Source organism: Vanessa cardui, chromosome 26 (genome assembly GCF_905220365.1).
Source record: "Vanessa cardui chromosome 26, ilVanCard2.1, whole genome shotgun sequence".
NCBI lineage: Eukaryota > Metazoa > Arthropoda > Insecta > Lepidoptera > Nymphalidae > Vanessa > Vanessa cardui.
The window spans coordinates 3,011,674-3,035,292 of NC_061148.1; the positions used below are offsets into that span (position 1 = coordinate 3,011,674).

General features: G+C 32.2%; 1 protein-coding gene across 1 annotated transcript; it reads left to right on the forward strand.

Moving 5' to 3' along the window:
* The first annotated feature begins 2,342 nt into the window (after positions 1–2,342).
* Positions 2,343–21,011, forward strand: LOC124540878 (lysosome-associated membrane glycoprotein 1). The gene is made up of 6 exons (XM_047118665.1): positions 2,343–2,607; positions 16,321–16,430; positions 17,520–17,651; positions 18,886–19,002; positions 19,426–19,628; positions 20,016–21,011. The coding sequence occupies exons 1-6, from the start codon at positions 2,526–2,528 to the stop codon at positions 20,260–20,262; spliced, it is 891 nt and encodes a 296-aa protein (XP_046974621.1). The 5' UTR covers positions 2,343–2,525; the 3' UTR covers positions 20,263–21,011.
* Positions 21,012–23,619: the final 2,608 nt, after the last annotated feature.

Consider the following 23,619-nt stretch of genomic DNA (forward strand, 5'->3'; position numbering starts at 1 on the left):
CTTTAATTTATTCGTAATTCAATACGGTTCTGAACAAAATTCCATCCTTAGACTTACTGCTTTAGGTGGCTGGTTGTATTTCAGTCAGTCATGGTAAAATTTTATTAAGACGATTCAAACTCAAAATTGGTAAATGTTGAGTATCTTCCCCGGTATTTTTTAAATATTTTTCAAACAAACTTTGCCCGGTTTCCTAGTTTCGCTAGTAGGCTTTGTTTTTTTGGTGTATTTTTAAATAATTAAAAGTACACCAACATTAGCATTAGCCAATTAGCGAAGCTGCTTTGGAATGATGTTCGGATAAAGAAATTTGAAAATGTATTTTATTTATATAGATTTATACATTTTGCAAGTGTTTAATTTTAGTAGACTGATAAATAATTTGACCCTTGGATAAAACTATCAAGCAATATCACCAGCCCACTGCTGTCCACTGCTGAACGTAAGTCTCCCCCAGAGCGCGCCACGCTGCTCGGTCCTCTGCATCCCTCATTCAGCTTCTACCAGCGATTCTGCGAATTTCGTCGGATCAGCGGGTCGGAGGTCGTTCTACATTACGCTTTTCGAGGCGCGGTCTCCACTCTAGGGCGGCCAGCGGCCATCGGTCTTACGACAGATATGGCCAGCCCGCTGCCATTTCAGCTCGCTGATTCTCCGAGCTATGTCCGTTACTTTGGTTCTCTCACGGATAACCTCATTTCTCATTTTATCCGCGAGAGAGACCTATCATAGCTCGCGCCATCGCCCGCTGCGCGACACCATACGTCATCACCGGTAGGACGCAATGCTCAAAGACTTTCGTTTTTATAATCAAGTAATACGTATATGTTATTTGTTTTGTAATGCGGGTAACGGAGAAACTATAAATCCGATTAATATGATGATTGAAAGCCACTATAGATTTAGAGATGCTTTCGTTCTTGTTTTCACATATTAATAATGACTAAAATGTAAAATATAGTCTGGGGTTTCACAGGGATTAATTCTTGGTCAATTACTCTTTCTCATTTACATTAATGATCTCATCTGACGTGTTAGGTTTGTAACAATTATAATTTATATACCTGTTACAGTACAGCTAGTACAGTTATAAGCACAAAGATCATAAAGCTATTCTGTCGAAAAATGAAGGCTATTAATAAGGTGGTTGGCACAATAAATGATGACCAATATATAAAATTAAAGCCGATTTGGTTACCTTGTGTAAATTAAATTATACAAAGGCATAAAATACTCCAAGAGCTGAGATGGTGAGTGGTCAGAACTCGTGCATCTTAACCGATGATTTATCCAAAGTTATTTCAAATCCAGGGAAGCACCACTATATATATAACAGAGAGCTGGCAAGATTGTTTGGTTAAGGGTCATCATCTTCGACATAAACATTTAGGGAATAATACAACAAAACGATAGCTAGATTCGTATATTGGTTTGTTACAATGTTTTTTATAAGCTATGAAACCATCTGTCATCCTTCTTTTTCTGTCACATTTCTTGTTTTTCTAACATGATTCTCACTAGCCAGAATCAAATCTTTAAACTAAGAGATTTCAATCAAAGTCTTTAATTATCTCATGCTCCGACATATATGTGTTTAATTTGTGTTTATAATTCGTCTCGTGCTCGGCGGTGAAGGAAAACATCGTGAGGAAACCTACATGTGTCTAATTTCATTGAAATTTAGCCACACGTGCATTCCACCAATCCGCATTGGAACAGATTGGTGGAGTATGTTCCAAACCCTCTTCTCAATGGCAGAGGAGTACTTAGCCCAGCTGTGGGAAATTTACAGGCTGTTACTTTTTTTATAAAATACTCATTACAAATATAGAGAGACCTTTTCTACAGAGCACAGTAATCTATCTTAAGCAGTCGTGTCTATAATGTAGATTGGATTGAAATTAGCTAAATATATTGGGGTAGGTTTTTTCAACGGCAGTCTTAGATTCAGAAAGTGTGTGCAAGTGAGTATTAGAAGAGGTCACTTGAAAAAGTAAACAGTTCATTCGAAATCTGCCCTAAATGTAGTTTAGTTACTTAATGTTGCTAATTAAAAGAATAACTTTCATATATTGGCAATAATAAAATACTCTCGTAAGTTGTGGATTGTTTTTCGAGTAGGTCGAAAATCTTCGAAATTTGGTCAAGTGTGCACTTATTATTAAACTCATATCCAAAAATAACATTTGAATGAATAAAGTTTCATTCATAAAATCGCCATTTTGGTATGACGATAAAATTAAACACAGCCATCACGGCCACGGACCGACGCTATGAAATAGGCCAAGGAGAAATTTTGCGCATGTCCGAAAGGATTGATTTTGTCCGTGACGTCACAAAATGTCCGCCGCACCGCCGAAACGTTCAGTATAAAAAGTTAAAAAAACAAGAACCTCCCCTAGTTTCGTCCAAATGGATCGCAGATATACTTAGTTTTTCTAATACTTAGCGGCCGAAACAAAAGTTACACTTACATATTTAAATTATTTCGTGTAGGCAGTCCTTGCGTAGTCGGCTACGTCGAAATGCCATATCGTGTAGTCTTTAGAAAAATTTCCTCTATTCTAGATGCAACTATGGGTTCCTTGGCGAAGTTCGTGTGTTTATGTAAGTAGAATAAATATTTCTATTTAAAATAACTCATTATAATTTACTAAAGTGCTTCTATAAAATAATTATATAATTATCAAAACTGAAATTAGAATTTATGAATAAAATAGTATCAAAAATAAAGGTCATTTATGATAAATGTTTTCCATTCTTTTTGTGAAATTAAATTACACAAATGAGTATCTATTGTTTTCAGACCTTTTTGATTATGCAGTATTTGTGTATGTGGAAAAAGGTCAATGTTTTTTTTTTTTTAATTTATTGTAGATATATTACAATAGAGAATTAGGCGAATAGGGCAGTGACTAAAAGTTTAAATTTCGTATTTTAAATTATGTATATCTAGGATGTTTAAAGATATTAACACAGATTATATATAATGATATTTTTAGGCTACGAATTATTAAATAAATATACTAAATTGCGCTCAAGTTGTTTTTTGACTTCGTGAATAGAACGAAAAAATTTAACATGTCAAACAATTCTTTTTTTAATTAATTAAATCTGTCATGGGTTTTTATTATGAAACGTAAATATGATATGAAATTAGTTTATCGTTTTAAATAATGTGATTGATGATGACTCGCGGTTTCCTGTAATTTGTACGATTATTGACGTCATGTTCGTAAAGTTAATAAATAGTTTAAATTTTAAAGTTCTTATAGTTTTCATAGTATCTAGCAATATGTACAAATTAATGAAGTTTGTGTGAGACCTCTGAAAATGTTTTGATTTTATAGTAATAAATGAACAATTTAATTATAAACCGGTATAACAGTTTAATGAACATATTATGTTTCATTAAATTCTAACAGATACCGAAAAGTTTCAAGAAGTATTTGATCTTTCATTATTAAGGATTTATACTTATACTTGATGTATTTTAATTAAATTACACAATTTGTTATTTCATTTGGTACTATTTTAATTCAAAAATAACACAAGTAATTTTAATTTTTGTTTATCCCCTTTGCGTGACAAGACACGCTAAATAACTTTGAGATTATCTTTGAAATAAATATTCTTTTTCTTTTTATACCAATTAAAAATAAATAATATTATACAATTATAATAAGTAAAATCTTTTTGCGTCAAATTAATTTAATTAAAAGTACGGTTAATCTTTTTATTCATATGAGTCAAAGAGATTAACTGTCCATTGTAACTATTGATTGTTATATTATGATAGCGTTATATTAGTATACTAGCGCTCCGCCCTGGCTTTGCATGGCTGCAATTTATTAATAAAGGAAATGATATGATATAAACACAATTCATATATTAAGGCTCTTAGGAGAAATATCACTTACTACCAGTGCTTTTTAAATTGTATTATTAGTTCCAGATATTATTTATGACATGCAAACAAATTTATATAATTATAAAGTATATAACTAACTAACAATTCTACGTATAAACTACGTTATCATATATTTAATTTACAAGTATTCCCGTGAATTTTGCTGTGTGGCAGCACTACCTAATTAAATGTCATGTGATTGACAGGTGTCCGTGTAAAAAAAATATTGCAAATTCCGTTTGATGTCATTTAAATTTCGATGAGAGCGAACAAAGACAAAAATGGTTACGATTACTAGTAAAGAATATCGTACGGATAATTACGGATATAATTATTTTAATTTCTCTACTAAAGGTATATGATATTTAAAAATTTTGTATCGACCTCGGTGTTGTCAGTAAATCTATCTCTCCTATGTATCTGGAAATTTTCGTAAAAGCTGTGTAAAAAGTGCATTTTTTCTAATTGATTTAGTTGGCGTAGAACTTTTAGTGTCTCGTCGGGTAGATACTACTCACTCATGACTTAATCTACATAAAGATTTTGATATATATTATATTTCCATGTATTGGGATGTAGTTATGTGTAGTTTATTACTATACCTTAGTATAAATATTATTATATTGTACTTTTCCTCATTTTTCTGTATCTTTTTCTTCAATTACCTGTTTTCGTTCTAAGCTCCTATGATCTTCTGTGAGAGATCGCTATAAGCGATAAGACCGCCTTTGCGCACCATGCACTTATTTTATGTCTTGTATTTCCCCTTTTTTCCATGTGTTGTGCAATGAAGCATTTTAAATTAAAAAAAAATAGAGTACATGGTTTAACATATTGTATTAGGTTACGCCTGACACTAGTCCAGTGTGATTAAACCCCAGGTCGGAATTACAAAATATATGGGACATAGAAAATTCCCAGTAAGCACCGAGATTTACAGTCGAAATCATATACATATATGCTTAAGAAAGCACGTAAAGTCGTCACTGGTGGATTTACCATCCATACACACTTGTCCTTTATAATATGGCCTGCATAGTTGGCTAGCTCTTAAGACTGGTCGCTGAAGCCGAAATCACTCCTTAAGAGATTTTATTTATCTAGCCAAAATAAATTAAAAAGAAACTGAAACTGTAATTGTAATTTAAATTTCTAAGGATAGTAGTTAATATCAAATTAAACCAAATCCAAATGTTAACTAACCGGGGTTTAAGTCTTTCGAATGTTTCTTGGTTGGAATAGACATGACATAACAAGTTATAGAACACTTTAACAAATTACGTCATGTTCGTATAAAGTAGTATTTACTGTATTTAGAAGTATTTAATTTAAATCCTGGTGAAGTATGTTCATTGGTTTACGGTCTTTTGTAGACTATTTAAGTAAGAGTAAGTTTAATAAAGATTGACGCCTAGCTAGATGTTCGCTAAGCCGCGTCATGAAGCGTGGGTATTCACTTCAGACCCTTGTCATTGTCAGCCATTTTGGATCCTTGATGGAACAACATTTGTTTAAGAAAATTAGAGACTTGTATTAAATTTCACGATCACTTTTGTCAATATTTATGAACTTTTGGGCCACGAAAACCTTTTAGTACGGTTTGGTGTTTGATTATTGATTAATAAATCCGTCTTATGACAATTTTTATTTTCTTTTGCTTGGATATAGAGTGGTATGAGGGTAGAATTAAAAATTGCTGCCTTGGGAAATTTTCAAAGACAGTTGGGTTTGCATTTAAGACATGAAAAATAGCTTTTACATGAAATATCATATATTATACCTGTAACATGTGTTAACTCTATGAATTTCAGTTGTTGCCTCGGTTAGGTTTTACTTAATATTTCTTTGGTGCCATTGTCAATGGGAATTAATTTAAAGAAATATATGAGGATGAATAGAATATTTATTAAAACTCTTAACAAAATAAACACTTCGATAGTAATATTATTATTTATTTATCAACGACCATTGTTTTTTTTTTATACAATAATGTTTCAATTCGGTAAACAATGATTAGACGGTATATATAAAATATTTCAAGGTAAGAAACCTTTTTAAATATAGTATTTAAATATAATATTTTAAATTATTTATTTTTTTTTTTTTTTATTTTATGGTATAGGTTGGCAGACGAGCATATGGGCCACGTGATGGTAAGTGGTCACCATAACCCATAGACAATGACGCTGTAAGAAATATTAACTATTCCTTACATCGTCAATGTGCCACCAACCTTGGGAACTAAGATGTTATTTCCCTTGTGCCTGTAGTTGCACTGGCTCACTCACCCTTCAAACCGGAACACAACAATACTAAGTACTGTTATTTGGCGGTAGAATAACTGATGAGTGGGTGGTACCTACCCAGACGGGCTTGCACAAAGCCCTACCACCAAGAAAACTTCTTCTTATTCTTAACTTTTTGTCATTTTTAAAGTTGGACAATGAAATTTAAGCATTTAAAATTTATAGCATGTCTAATATAGTTGTTTTTATATTAAATGTAGTATCCTATTTACGTTAAAATTTTATAGTCCCACGTTGGGCGCCAAGTGTCTGTTCTACGTTAAAATATGCGGAAAATTTAAGTAGCCACTTGTTGGATCGCCTTTTCATACACAATATATCGTAATTTACGTAATTTTGTGCAATAGCAACCCTATTGAGCGTGAGGTTGGTTTATTAACGTGAAATACAAATGTCTTGTTTTAACACTGCACAAATTATATAGACAATATTCACCGTATCGTTAAAACTTTTTTAATTTTCCTTGCCCCACCCTCGGCGCCAACTTTTCGCTCGTATGCCATTATACACAAAAAAAAGTTCTTGTACTCAAAAATAAGTAGGTGTTTATAAAATACAAATATTTACAAAAAAATTGGCATTTTAACGGTTTTTCTAATTTTATTTTCTATCAAATCAGAATTTTATTCGTCATAAAAAGCTTTTAAAATTTGACCTGACCGCAAAGCACGTTATAATTTTTAAATATAAATTTAACGTACGAAAAAAACAGTGCTTTTAATTCTAAAGTCATGACCTTCATATAACATCTACACGCTATATACCGGTTGTGTACTTATTTGCAAATTATGAGATTATACGTGTAAATATGTATTATATTTTGTATTACAAGGAATTAAAATTCAGTGTGTTTAAAAAGAGTCGAGATGGCCCAGTGGTTAGAATGCGTGCATCTTAACCGATGATTGCGGGATCAAACCCAGGCAAGCACCGATGATTCATGTGCTTAATTTGTCTTTATAATAAATTCATCTCGTGCTCAGCGGTGAAGGAAAACATCGTGAGGAAACCTGCATGAGACAAATTTCATAGAAATTCTGCCACATGTGTATTCCACCTACCCGCATGTACCCGGAACAGCGTGGTGGAATATATTCCAAACCTTCTTCTCAAAGGAGAGGAGGCCTTTAGCCCAGCAGTGAGAATTTACAGGCTGTTGTTGTTTGTTGTTGTTGTGTTTAAAAAAGGGTAAAAGATTATTCTAAATTCAAAGTTCAATAGTAGGGCAAACATAAGTACAAAGGCATTCACGTTAGTGTAGTACAATAAGGACTCCACCTTCACACTAATCTACACGCAGAAGGTTCCAATCGCCAGTGGCGGCGTAAGGCGTGGGCGGCGTGGGCCGTCGCCCACGGCCTAGCGGTGTAAAGGGCCGAAATTTGAAAACATACTACATAACATTGGGATCAGAGTACTGTAAAAATAACAAGGGCCTCGCAAACTGTATCTTCCCCAAATTAAGATTCGATATTGCGCCGCCACTGCCAATCGCTATCCCAAGGTTTATTTGAAGAAATTGATTAGTCTGCATAAATCGTCTAATTATTATATTTTATCAATACACATACAGAGTATGAAATTTTTTTAACCCTGAACATTAAAATCTAAAAGTTCTACCAAACAGTGCATCTGACAAATTTTCTTTTTGTATCTATAACTATATATAATACAAAGAAAACTATCGATACAATTACTAAATGTTGATTTATAACTACAAAATAATTTGAATAGGACTTGGCTTCTACGAGATCTCAAAAAATTTTTTTACATTTAATGTTTTTGGTGGGATTCGACGTTATCGCAAAATCATTGTTACAATTTTTTATTTCGTTACATAGACTGAAACACCACAGAAGAAGACTTACTGTTTTATTCGGTTCCTCATAAATCTCGTTTGATCTGTGTAACTGAACAATTGTATATGATTATTATATATTACTGTAACACAAGTTTGAGAAAGCAATTGCAACTGCTTTAATGGTCATAAAAATTAAAATAAAATCTTAAGAAAATATATCGAATAACATGGCTTAATTGGAGCTGCATGTTATTTTTCCGAACGATAAGTCAACAGAAGAGATCTAACTCGAAACAGCCATGGGAGGTTATTTGTTAGAGACCTTTCCAAATCCGAGGAGGTCATTGAAGTTAAACTCCCAAACCGACAACGTATCCATTGTTAAGCCTGATTTTCCATTTATATATATTATCGCTCAAACAATGCGGTATCTGATACATTAATAGAACTTCAGAATAAAGTTGGAACTATACAGACTTGATCTGACCTACATTTTCTGTTTTCATTTTGTTTTATATCTAAATCGAGCACAGTAGTTCCGTTAGATAAAACTGATGCTTTGTGATATTCTGTCTCAACTATAATAATGCTCCAAGATTTCTATTGAGAGGAAAATATTAACAATCTATAAAGATATTATAATTGTGAAAGTGACTTTATCTGTGTGTCGCTTTTTTACGACCAAATCGCTGAATCGAATTTCATGAAATTTTGTATATAGCAAACAGGAACTCCAAGTTTTTTTTTTGTCTCCGCTGATGACAGGAGGGCTGGTTCGTTTTTTGCCCAGAGGATCGGAATTGCGATTCAACGGGGAAATGCTGCTAGCATTCTTGCCACCATTCCACGCGGTCAAGATTTATACAGTAACTAGGTTTAGTCCATATTTGTATAATGTTGTTAACTCCAAGTTAGGAAATACTTTAGGGTTCCTTTTTTGCCTGATACATAACACAGCCTAAAATGCGATCGAAGAGACAGCTGACTACTAGTCTACGACTACTAGTCTAGTACTACTTATGTAATTAAAACATTGGCGGATCCGGAAGGTCGTTTAGATTAGGCTTGGCCCCGCTGAGAGTTAATTTTTTAGCAAAGTCAACAAAAACACAAAACATTTCATTTGACTTTAACATAAAAAATAAATTAAGATATCTCTTTTGAAATTTAGCGTTCTCCTACATTGAACATTATCCAAAAGTTTTAAGAAGATTTTCTACGAGAGCACTGTTCATGTTTGATGTTAAAGTTAAAGAAATACTTTCTATTTGCGTTCCAGTTTGAAAGAAAGTTTGTGTCAAATTACAGGCACAAGTAAAGGATTGTAATTCTCATAAATAAAAATCATTTCTAAAGAATCCATGAATAAAAAAAGTATGTTGTTCAATACAGGGTTATATGGATGATAGGAAGGCATGGAGTTAATACTTGATGACTTCCAGGCAGTATATATTATAGTATATATATATATCTCAGGTATATCTATATAACTGAGAAATTATACCACAAGTGTATTTGTAACCAACCCGCATTAGAGCAGCGTGGTGGAATATGCGCCAAACCTCCTCCTCAAAGGGAGAGGAGGCCTTAGCTCAGCAATTAAATTAAAAGTTTCTTTTAACTTTCAATACTTACCAAAAGTCCTACGAAGAACACTATAATTTTCGTGGAAATAACTTTCCACGTTCCAAGTGTATATCGTTTTATAACCAAAAGAAATCTAAATCTGTAATTTAAAGTATTTTTCATTTGTATCCTTATAACACAACTAAATAGATTATTCCGAAATATTGTTATGCATGGCATATGAAATCCAGCCTATTATTATAAACTCATTACTTCAGTGTAGTTGACTCAAGGAGACTCCTTCCCTTTAAATTAAATGTTAGAAACATGACCTACATGTGATTCTACTTTAACAGCCTGTAAAGTTTCTATTTGATACTCTTAGAAGTTATAAGTCTACAGTTTAAGTAATTATAAATCAACTCTATTCTTTGTCTTTAAAAAGAGAACTAACTTCGAATTGAAGCTGGTAATCCTGATCGATAGAAACCAGATATGTATATCGGGGTACCATTTTCTTCACGGGGTTTCTTATTTTACGGGTTCCATAGGAGTTCTCAAGTTTCAATTGCCTGAATAATTTAAGGCTGGAGATATTTGTCGATACCTAATAGGAAAACAGGTTCAATTACTTGTTACTTTATTGCTAGAAGGATGATTCCCATAGCAACCCGAATAACAATAAATACGAGCGTAAACCATAGCTTCTTCTCAAAGGGAGAGGAGGACTTTAGCCCAGCAGTGGGAATTTACAGGCTGTTGTTGTAAATCATAGCAACACGTATAACATATAATATATCACAATAGGCAGTGATCCAACTTTTTGTTTGAATCAGCTCATACTATCTATACGTCCTTGATTGGTAGTCTGTTTAGATTTTGAGGTTCAAGATTAAACGCAGAGTGTTTTGTGATCTTGACCCTTTTTTGAGATTTTGGAAGTATGTAAAATAATAGTCGCATTAAAGTAATTTGATTTGTGTTATTTACGGGGATACTTTGTACGTAAGAAGATGACACTGACTGACCTTAGTCAGTTAAGCGGGGCAGTTCTCGACAACTTAAAACTTTGAAATGAGCCAGCGATAATTTCAACATTGTATTCTCTTGAAAAGTTTTTACATTAAGGGGCAGAAGGCGTACTAGAGACCTAGAGATCAGCCATGTTGGTTGAAAAATGCGAGCATTTTTAATACAGTACTTGAAGATTCTGAAGGTTCTGTTTTTATCATGATAAAATTAGAATGCAGGTTATTACTACTTGGTGGTAGAAGAAGAATTCACAAACCAACAAATAATACCTACTTAATATAATTATCGTTCTTAACGCTTAAATGTATTTTTTTTTATGGTTTAGGTTGGCGGATGATCATATGGGTCACCTGATGGTAAGTGGTCAACATCACCCATAGACAATGACGCGGTAAGAAATTATCACTATTCCTTACATCGTCAATGTGCCACCAACCTTGGGAAATAAGATGTTATATCCCTTGTGCCTGTAGTTACACTGGCTCACTCACCCTTCAAACCGGAGCACAACAATACTGAGTACTGTTATTTGGCGACAGAATAACTGATGGGTGAATAACACATGTAGTGCGTTATTTTGATATATCTCGTAGGATTAAGCCAGCATTTGCAGTGTAAATGCAAAAAGGGTGTTCATTTACGACATCACATTAGAAATCTCTAAAATTTTATCAGTAATCTTCTTTGAATCAATCTATCTATTAAAAAAACGCATCACAATCTGTTGCGCCTCAATTTTCGCTGAACTGCTCCTTCGAACTTCGAAATGTTTTACTAATTAGTCTTTGTTTAAATAAATAAATAAATATCAGACAACATCACATACATTACTCTGATCCCAATGTGAGTAGCTAAAGCACTCGTGTTATGGAAAATCAGAAATAACGTCGATAACACAAACACCCAGACCCAAGACAACATAGAAAACTAATGATAATCTACATTGACTCGGCCAGGAATCGAACCCGGAACCTCGGAGTGGTATACCCATAAAAACCGGTGTACACACCACTCGACCACGGAGGTCTTCATCGTTCACGTTTAATAATTATTAATTTCGTTGATATTTAATAATGAAAATAAGTGATCTATAGGAGTAGGGGTCACTGATTCCTACAGTCACTTATTTCCCACGTACATTTTATACAAGTAGCAGAACTGTCTCGATAAATATGTATGTTATATAATTATTAATTACGAACTATGCTCTACTTTAATATTTTACTATTATAAACTACTTTTGTTTAAGTATCACAGTTATCAGTGGTAAAACCGGGTTGGTCATTTGGTAGGGGGCTTGACCTCGCTGACATAAAATTAGTCACGGGAAAATTGTACTTTCAGGGTTCTAGCCCCTAAACCCAACCTCCGAATCTGTCGCTGTTTGTTGTTGTATCTTATTGCATGCATTAGAGATATTTTCCAGCCAATATTTTAGATACTACGAGGAGAATAAATCAACATAATACATAAAAGTCTTTGGAAACAAAATTCAGAAAGACGGTTTTTCCAAAAAGTCTAAAAACATATCGTTTTTTTAAAAGAGTGTTTGAAAAATTTGGTGTCTGCATAATTCAAGAGAGATTGCTTCTGAGATAGTTCTGAGCTTACTACTAACCCCAAAACTTAAACTAGGTTAGATATATAATATATATACTGTGATAAGTCTTTTGGCGTCCATGTTATGTGGCTAAGCCGCCTTGGCTTTCTGTAATCTTTCGTGGCATATATAAAGGCTTTCCGTGGTATACGAGTCTGCGGATGTACGTGTTTCATACGCTTCGGTAGCACAACTTACTGCAATATTTTGGTTAAAATCTCACCACATTTTACCGTCTAACGAAACCTCAAAGCTTAGAGGATATTTTACAAATTGCATCGCTGAAATATAAGCAATACTTAAATACTAATATTCGAGCCATTAATAGAGCTAAGATGGCCCAGTGGTAAGAACACGTGCATCTTAACCGATGATTTCGGGTTCAAGCCCAGGCAAGCACCACTATACATATATATGTGCTTAATTTGTGTTTATAATACATCTCGTGTTCGGCGGTGAAGGAAAACATCGTGAGGAAACTTGCATGTGTCTAATTTCATCGAAAATCTGCCACATGTGCATTCCACCAACCCGCATTGGAACAGCGTTCCAAACCCTCTCCTTAATAGAAGAGGAGGCCTTAGCTCAGCAGTGGGTAATTTACAGGCTGTTGCTTTACTTTTTACTTTACTTTACTCGAACCATTTTCAATATTATCACAAACCTCTGTCATTAATAAAGTCTTTTTCAATCGAAGAAGGAATGAAGATACACAGGCGTTAGATTTATGTATCCTATGCAATTTACTAATATTTCCACCATATTGTGCTCTATTATCTTAATTTTTCATACGCACTTGCATTTTTCTATCCAATGTTTCGATATCAGTTTTCACTTTGATAATTTTTGCAAGAATGAATCAGTCATCGTGATATAATATGATATCATATTTGAGACGTTTGGTCCTGATAATAGAATATGGTGCAAAATGCTTCATTAAAAGCATAACACCTCGCTTTATTACATCCACTGGTGACAATAGGCTTGATCTTTTTTTGCCCAGAGGATCGGAATTACGATTCAACGGGGAAATACTACCAAAAATCAAAATGAAAATAAACTTTATTCAAGTAGGCTTTTGCAAGCATTTTTGAATCGTCATTTTACAATTAAGTAAAGCTACCGCCGGTTCGGAAAGTAGATTCCACCGAGAAGAAAGTCAGTAGTTAATCTTTTTCAACATTTAAAAAATACAAAGTCAAGTTAGTTAAACACAATTATTTAAATTAATATATCCTGTTGCTCTCTTTTGTAAAATAAAGACAGATTCAATATCAGCAGCGTTACCCTAATTCTCTATTACTGAATACTCTATTAATGAAATATCAATATATGAGGAGATTTGGTGGTACCTAATCCGATTTTAACAAAGAGTAGGGCTTTTGACGCTTTATTATCTGTATTGTTGCCTATTAGGCACACACCAATGCAGATAGTAAAAGTTTTTTTTTGTTATTTAAAAATGTGATGTTCTTTTTTAAAAAAACAAAGATTCAAAATACTTGTTCTAGATTTGAATTCAACGCACATGACCATTTCACAGTGAATGCATATAATCTTGTCTCGGCTTCGTATGTATTATATTTTTCCACTCGCGAATCTAAATGGATGTAGTGATGTGCATCGTGTTATGCTGCATCGATAAAAATAGATTTAGTTTGCTAATTAATTTTGAGTTCGATTTAAACTATACTTAGAATATCAATGAAAATTTACGCCTTAATTTAATTTGGGAGTTCTCGATCGATTTTATTCGGTGATTTGATGTCAAGCTGTAATCGTTTTGGAATGTAGTTCAGAAAGATATCTACAACTACAACGAAACATACTTATTTTTCCCATAAAATTTTAAACATTATTTTTCTATTAAGTGCATACCAGTAGTTCCTTTTATTTTTTACAAGATAGCTTTAAATAACAAGTTTAGTGGATTTGAGTGTGAATAGAAGAATTTTACAAAAAATGATTAATGATATTATGGAGCCCATAACGAAAGCTTTAAGAGATTAGTTAATTTTTATTTATTCTTCTGTATGTCCCCTACATACAGATCTCCGAAAAATATTCAAAAAATCAAAAATCAATCAAAATCAAAGTATACTTTATTCAAGTGGGCTTTTACAAGCACTTTTGAATCGTCATTTAACAATTAAGTGAAGCTACCACCGGTTCGGAAAGTAGATTCTACCGAGAAGAACCGGCAAGAAACTCAGTAGTTACTCTTTTTCAACATTTAAAAAAATACAGTCATGTAAGTTAATTTTTAAGTTAATACAATTATTAAATTAATATTAATATTCAATTAGGAAGCTACATAGTTCCTATTCCCTGTATTCCTACAGAGCGTTAATTATATTTATAAATTTAATAATTATTAACTGTATAGTAGCCATGAGAAGCCAGGGCGGTTCTTGAGTCAATTCATGAAGACACACACATACATATTTGAATGAGATAAGAAAATGTACGCAGATAATGTTAATATTATAAGCCTCTAAATCTTCCACTGCTGATTAAGGGAATCCTGTCCTTTAAAGGTCAAAGTTTTGGACTTTATTCCAATACAATGCTAGAATACCTGATCGTTGGTACACATGTCGAATGTAATCGAGTACATGTAAGGTTTTAGACATGACATATTCCATTCACCGTTGCGCACGGATGATGAATTATTAAAATTAAATTAAATCACGAATTCTCACGCAATTCTGCTTGTAGGGATTTAAAACGAGTTTTATGGTCCAGTGAGGGCTCGGCTCTGATTCAATTACAGATGTAAATAATTGAATAGCCTAAACTCATTCGTGTCAACATATTGGGAGTTTAGAAAAGGAAAACGTTTGTTTTTAATCAACGGAAGTGACTATTGCCCATGTCGCTGTAACAGAGTGATCATTATGGTTATGTTTTCCTTTTTGTCAATTCGTTTGTGACTTATACACCCTTATTATTGATAATATAAATTTGTCTATCATTTATGTCTATAGTAATAGATACAAATTTAATTTTAAAAATTTAGATATCTTTTCAATAAAAATGGAGTCTTGGACAAAATAGAAAATAGTATAACTTTAAAAAGTATACAATCTTTAAAAATATTTTATGTGGCTGACATATTTGAAACCATCATTTGATTTGATTTTGATTATTATATAGAAGAATTAAGTTAGTGATTATGTCGGATAAACTAAGTTATAGATTATAACAAAAGATAAAATAAGTTTAACCATTTCATTATTATTGAGCAGACAATAATCTGAAATGTGAGTAACTGATTGTAATGAAGATATTACAAAATTGACTACAGCTTTAAATATAAAATTAGAATTAATGTATAAAAAACTTTAGTTTATATTTTATTGTATACAACAAAGAGAAAATAGGCAAATAAAACACGAATACAGCCTAATTGAAAGAGGCGTACAAGTTTGGCAATCTTGTAGCTACATTTACAGGCAACCAACGGTATAGGTTAGGATAGCTCATAGAATATGAATTTGGTGGTGCTGTAGAATATATAAATTAACAATAATATGACCTAACATAAATAACCTCATAATTTAATCACTAGTAGAACGAAAATGTTAACAACATTGTTTTTTTCTGTCCATCGATAATGGTTTTGTTTTTGAAGGTTTATCGATATGTACAATCATATAATAGCACATCACTAACCAAATTAGGTCGTTTATTGTGCGCTACGTGCAAGAGACACGCCAATGCGATGTAAAGATTGCTTCTATACAAAAGTTTTAAGATATATACACGAAGTGTTTAAAAAGTCGTAAAGATTAACTTACATTAACGCATAGTTTGCATTTCATTTAAAAGTCTAAATGATTTTTCAAATTGTAGCCTTTTTTCATATATTGACTTTTTACATCATCGTCCCAATACATATTTATTTCCTTAAACGCTTTATGGGAAACTGTGACTGTGTTGTGAATAAAAAAAATACTTTACGTGCTCGTAACATAAAAATGATTATAACCGAAAAAAAGTGTCAAATCAAATCACAGCGTTAGCGGGAATGTTTAAAATTAATGATAAATTGTAAATGTTTCGTAATAAAACGGCATTGAACATATGTGGTCCGTGTTGGCAGTCTTGGTGGTGTGTTCGGTGCAGAGTCTCCAACTAGAGAGCCAGGCTTCGACGAGAAGACCGCGAGTCACCAAGTACAGCAAAACGACCGTTGTGCCTGGCGGATCGACGGTGAGTCTTTACGTATATATCTTTAATCTACAATCGAAAACAATAAGAGCTGTTCTAATTTTGAAAATAAAAAGGAGTTTACATGAAATAAGGTTATATAATGTAATTGCTTTTATTTTTAAATAAACTTATATAACAACAAACGATAATAATTATAAACGACAAAAAATTATTATACAAATAAGAAATACATAGAATCGAATTAAAGCCATTACAACAAGGTGCTTCCCTATTTTGTTGTGTACAATTATCAATTATATTAAATATTATGCTACAATACTGTAGGTAATTAAATAATAATAATTTAAGGTTTTAAGCCTAAAAAATAAATAAATCGTTTATTATCTTTACATTACAAATCTGTATATAGCTATGCTCTATTATTCACAAGTTCTATATAGGTACATTTTGTTCATATTGTACTACGAATATGCCCCTGACATGGATGTCAGGGGCATATTCAGGGGCATTTCGTTGTCCCCTGTTATGTAACATGTAGGTAACGTCAATTTTTCAGGGTTGACGTTCTTTGATCATATACTTACTATTTTGTAATGTTTGTGTTTCATAATGTTTTTTTTTGACGCAATTTTGATTTTAAGAGAGCATTGAACTTTTTTGTCCTTAATTTCGTCCAATCAACGAGTTGAAAACGGTATGCGGTTATACGTTGTGCCGCAGAGAAAACTTATTGTTTTGTGGTTGCTGTCTAGACCACGACTGATACTGGCCTTATGTTCTTTATTTTATAATTTATTATCGTAGTAGTAGTAAAATTTGCTTGATTAGTTGTGTGTTATAGTCACACTAGCTACAGTATTGGTAATTATCGATTCGTAAAGTTTTACATACCACATTCAAGAATTCTCGTAACACCTTACTTAACAATTCTGGTAATACAACACAAAGACCACCAAAGCTCCTTCAGTGTAGATTACCATTAGTTTCCAATGTTATCTGGGTGTTTGTGGTACCATCGTTACTTCTAATTTCCCATAATACAAATGCTTTAGCTACTTACATTGGGATCAGAGGGATGTATGTGATGTTGTCTCATATATATTTAATATCTGTTGTTCTATATTGTAGGAACCAGCAACTGAGCGCAGTTTGATGACGGCAACATATCGCCTGTATGGAGGTGGTGGTGAGACTTGTATCCTGTTCACCGTTGATGCCCTGCTCGATATATCATACGTAACGAAACTGAACGAACGAGCCGTAAGTTATTATTACAGAAATAGCCTTTTTAAACGACTTATTAAGATGGGGAAGTTTTGAATTCGACGGATTTTTTTGTTACCTCAATAACAATAATTGTAACTACTTTATACTATAGTTTAACTAGTCTTTATGGTATATCTTTATTAAATTGAATACCAGGATTAGCATTATAAGATATATTAACAATTTAATTTAACTTTAAATTATTATAGGCAGGCAAATAGGCTACCTGATGGCAAGTGGTCATCACCGTCTTTAGACAATGACACTGTAAGAAATGATTAATTCTTGCCGTCGCCAATGCGACATTAATTTTCTAATTTTGGGAACTAAGATGTTCTGTCACTTGTGCCTTTAGTTGCACTGGCTCACTCACCCTTCAGCCCACTGCTACTTATGACGTCATGATTGCACGACCACTATAAAATAAAATAATAATAAATTGGGAGTCACCTGGAGTTCGCTCCACCACACTGTGCACATTACCGTTAGTTATTCTTTACGTGCAGCTTCAAATAAAACTTTTTTGATTATCTCTAAGAATATTCCGTTTATTTTAGCGAAGCCGAAAACTTTCATACTCAACTTACTGTATAAATTAACTAACTATAAATTAGTTTATAGGAAAGTTTGTTTTCATTAGTTCAATGTAAATAAAACTTTTTGGACTGAAATTCTGAAATAAAAAAAAAAAACATAATTAAAGTTTTGAACGTTTATTTAGCTACTCATAATTATTCCCTTGTATATTTGAAAAACGCTATGACCTTGTTCAGAAAATAGCCTTAATGATATATGCAAATAAGGAATTTAAATGTGTGTTCTGCTTCCATGAAATCGATATAAGGTATTATTCAGAAATTTTTTAACACGGTAATAAGGTTCTTTTAAAAACTATAAGATCACTTAACAAAAAAGATCGCGTTACGTTATAGCAGCGTTTTTACGTAAAGATTGGATGAACTCGTTTCGTTCACGGTGAAAAGCCAATCAAAGCGATACCCTATATTTATGTGTATATATCCTTTAAATTGGTATGATATACTTATTTACTTTCACTATATAAAAATAAAAATTACTTTTTAAATCCTAGCTACATTTCGTCGTTGATGAGCAATTCCCTTCTTGTGGACAAAAAAAAGTTATTAATTTACATAATTTTTTATTCAGAATATGTAAGATGTTTATTTATTTGTTACTAGTGTTGTTTAAATATACAATTCTGTTACAGGACGCAAATACATTCGTCCCTAACAATGCCAACGTGGCCGGCGCGTGCAAGGAAAGTGATTTGGAGACTCTGGTCCTTTCTTTCAAAGAGTTCTCGTTAGAAATGGTCTTCGCTAAGGTGAGATACAACTTTTATTTCTTTTATCTATGCTTTAATTATGGTTCTAAATTTGATATGCTTCCGATGACCAAATTACCTACAACATCATTATGTACATATAACATATTAAGCATATAGACTAATACACAAAGTTCTCTGTTTGATAACCCATCCTCTTTTTTGTAATTATTAAAGTACCTTACAGTTTCAATCAGAATTGTAAAAAAATGTCCGAAGCAAGTTAATTCGTTTAATGTTTTTCTCAAATTTTCGATATAATTTTTAGTTTCGAATTACAACCTCAGTGTGTTATTATATTTATACATAAATAGCTGACAGTTTCAGCCACTGTGAATTAAGTTCAATTAAGTTTTAGCGAAACATTGGGGAATTTGAATTAAGGTTTATAAATAAAATAGGTAATGTTGCTAATTATTTCAGACACCAGGCGGTGAGCGCTGGTACGCGGACAGCGTTCGACTAACATACAATTCTAGTGCAAGAATACTGGAGCATGCAGCAAAACAAGGCCGGAGAGTTACCCTCACTACTGGACCTAGGGCTCTTTTGTTCCCAACACCGGTTGGAAAATCTTTCTCATGTCCTGAGGAAACTGTAATCGATTTAGCTGAAGAAGAACCTAGGTAAGTAAAGAACAAAATTTCAGTAGTTTGGCGGCTAAATAAAAGCGGGGCACAAATGTTTATTTGTTTAGTAAAGTTGTAAGTACAAATGAAATGGATGGGGCTTTAGTAATTACGTGTTGATAAAGATAATTGAGTAAAAGTCATTACTATTTAATACAATTAGCGAAAATAATTACTTTGATATGTAAAATTTTTAGTAAAACTTACTTAAATGTATACTTTGAACACTAACTTCTTTGTTAAGGTTCTTTAGACCTTAACTTTCTAATGACATTGAGTTATAAGGAAAACTCTTTCGAATGTGTGTAAATAAATTTATCTAGTCTTAGTTAGTTAACGAAGTTTTTTCTCAGACACTTGTAACATTGTAATTATTCTTTCTAGCAACCCAACACTCGCGCATCGAGCTAAGTTATACCTCCGTCAAATGCGCTTGCAAGCGTTCATGTTTAAACGCGACGGTGAATTCGGACCACCCTGGCATTGCTCTGACTCCGCGCGTGCTCGTTCTGAAACTGCCCCGGTCGCTGTGGGGGCAGCACTGGCTATTGCCACCGCAGGAACCTTGGTAGGTTACGCCATCTGGCGTTATTTGAAAGTAAAGAAGGTTCAATACGACACGATGGAATGAAGAGGTTAGACGTTCTGAACTTGAATTGATGACGTTATGATTAGTGTTGGTATTTGTCAATGATTTTGTCGATAGTTTTATTATTATCTTAAATTGTATGTTTTACTTTATAACGTTCTTAATTAAACTTGTCAGAACCGTGAAGTATTGTCTGATGTTTTTTTTGAAGTTGTGGATGGTTTTAATTTAAGCAATTAGATATAATCTACATATATTACCAATGAAAACATTATTTTGTGGTAATTTAAACATGCGTTAACATATCACAGTTTTGTTTTTGCTATAAAACATTTTTAAATAGTTAAGATTTATTAATAGTCATGAAGTGAGCAACAGTTAATTTTAATGCAAATAATTGTCTGTTTTGTAAATTTTAATAGTGTTTTACGGTCTAATAAGAATTCAGTTTTTTTCGTAATTAAGAATTATAGAATTAAGGCATGGACACTAATTGTAATGTCATTTAAGATAATTACTTCAGAATAGTATTTTACGAGACACATTTTTTTTCATGGTTCATTAAAAAAAAGCCTTGTGCCAAAAGGCTCAATGTCATACCAGAAACAGTGTACATATTATGTTGGTAGTTTTATATAACATATATCAATACCTATGTATGTATCTATTGGTATCTTTACCGATGACTTTGGGTTCGATCTGACAAGGCAAGCGTCATAACATTTTCATTTGCTTAATTTGTGTATTATTGTACTCAACTAAAATGGAAAATTAGTGAGAAAATTTGCATATTTCAATGAAATTCTAACAGGTGTAGTATGAAACCTGTATTAGAATGTCGGGGTGGTATGTGGTGGTGGTAGTTTCAACTCTCATAATAAATATACTTTAGTAAAATTTCATTAATGCTGTTCTAGATTATACTTTATTTATAATTTGGCAAATGGCCAAACTTTGATTACATTTTACGTAATAACGTGGCTTAGCCCTTTTAGCACAAGGCTACAGAATATAAAATATTAATTATACAAAAATGTTATTAATGATTGCTTGCGAAAGTTCAGAACGCGGGTTATATATAAGAGGATAAATAAAAAAAATGCCAATTTCGTCTAGATAACGCAGTAGTCCCAAAACGTTGTTAAATATAAAATACACATCACTTAGATCGAAAAAAAAAACTATCACTAAACTTACATGTTAAGGAACGAAAATAATTCGAAATATGAATACTTACTTAAAAAGTAGTTATGGTAGATTCATACAGGATATGATATGACGTATACCACATATATACAAATACAACCTGAATACTGAAGCCAGTGAAAATACAAGCAAAACTTTTTGACGTAGATCTCATTTGTGGTGTAAGAAGTGATTTATACTTCTTAATTCTTATTGGCAAAGGTGAGATACCATGAAGCGCAGTTACTGTCAGCTTATAAAAAAAATTACATATGTCATACAATAATATCCATTTTAAAAATAAAATAAAAATACATTAAAAGCAAATATGTTCCTTAGCAGTCATCAGTTATTGTTTAATTATTATCGTATATTGTATGAACTACCTTATTCGAAAACGATAGTGATGTGTTTGTAATATCGATAGTGTTGAATCGATGAATAGTTAGTGTTGTTACAATAGTGTTTGAAAATGTATATAAGCTGAAATGAAAATATATCTTTGTGAAGTAATTCTATTCTAAAAATTATAGAGGATCTGTTGAAGTCGATTAAGATGAGAGATTTCATCGAGTTTGTAAAGCGTATCGAGATGTAACTGTTTACTGTTGTTGAAGGTTGATAATTATGTAAAAAAAATGTATTTAATCCTCATAATATTCCCAGTAATCCCTAGGCTAGAACCATTTCTGTAAGATTTCGGTATTAACCGGTATGAACTGGTATTAGCCGGTACGAACCGGTATGAGCCGATGTGAATCGGTAAATGAGAAAGAATGTGGTGATGAGAAATGTGTTTTAATATCCATTATAATTCGTATTGCATTATTAAAATCGTTAACTAATCATAACATATCAGATGATAATAAAATATAATTTATTGACAATTATTTACATGTAATTATATGAATATTTATATGTAATTATATGGGAGAGGTAAATATAATTTATTTTTAAAATTGTTTGCGGTATAGCGGACATATTGATATTACGTGTACAAGCAATAAGTAATTTTTTATTCGTCGCCGTCGTTACGACATGTATGGCTGAATTCGATGTTGTATTGTGCGCAAAATTGGTCTCACTAGTGTTTTTTTATAAGCATCAGACACACGCGTTATTCATTATGAACATATTAACTAAGATTAATTTAAACTTTTTATAAATATTATATAATCAGTTCAAACAAACATATATTTATAATCAGTTCAAACATACATATATTTTTAAGCTTATTTCGTTTCACATAAAAGCTTTAAAAAGAGAGAAAATATCAATGAATAATTGTTTGACAGTTTAAGATTTTTTTAATCTGTTATTACTATATTGTTCGCACTTGACATTTGCGGAATAATCTGTGTCCTTTCAGCACTAATAATAACCACAAAATCTATGTCGTGTATGACTGTTCAACAAACACTTCATACATTTTTACTCTTAATTCAGATTTTTGTATTTTTCTAAATGAATTTACTTGAGATATTATTAATAAAATCCTTCTCTTATAAAAATCTATCTACCTCTTAAGACTTCCATTTAATTTATAAAATTATTTTATCTATTAAAAATGAAACAGTTGTCTTAGCCTTTTCGTTTTTTACTATATATGTTATATAGGATGGTATCATTCAAACAATGCTTGTCTTCTTCTTGAGAATATCAAATCAAGTATGACAGAAAGAGATAAAACAGTGTTTAACCAAACAGCTATAACACGTTTTATAATTAAAGCTGTCATTATTTTTGATGTTTAACTCTCTCGCGTTTCTATAGTCTCTGGGAGTGTTTTCGTATAGAACGGAAGTTTGTAACAGGAAATCGGGAAAGCGCGCGCTATTTAATTTGATATTTAATTTTACTTGTCACATGCGCTTATATTAAAGCTCATTGTTTTTTTAATTATATAAAAATTGTTCACGTCTTTCTCGAGTTAAAGAAACTACTCGAAATAAATTAATTTAAATATGTATAAAAACACTAGTGCCCAAGTTTTGCTAGTTAAGTAACAATTGTGAGTTAATGCTTACAAGGGTCAAATGGCTTTCTATTCGTTTTAAATATATATAATACTCATCAATTAATATTACATATCGTTTCTAAGTAATCTAAGTTAAGCGTGTGACATGCGATATGTGATCGTCATTTTTTAATATATAAGTAAATTTTTAACGTTATTCTGTAATGCTACTGCTACATCTGCGCTAATCTAATTGC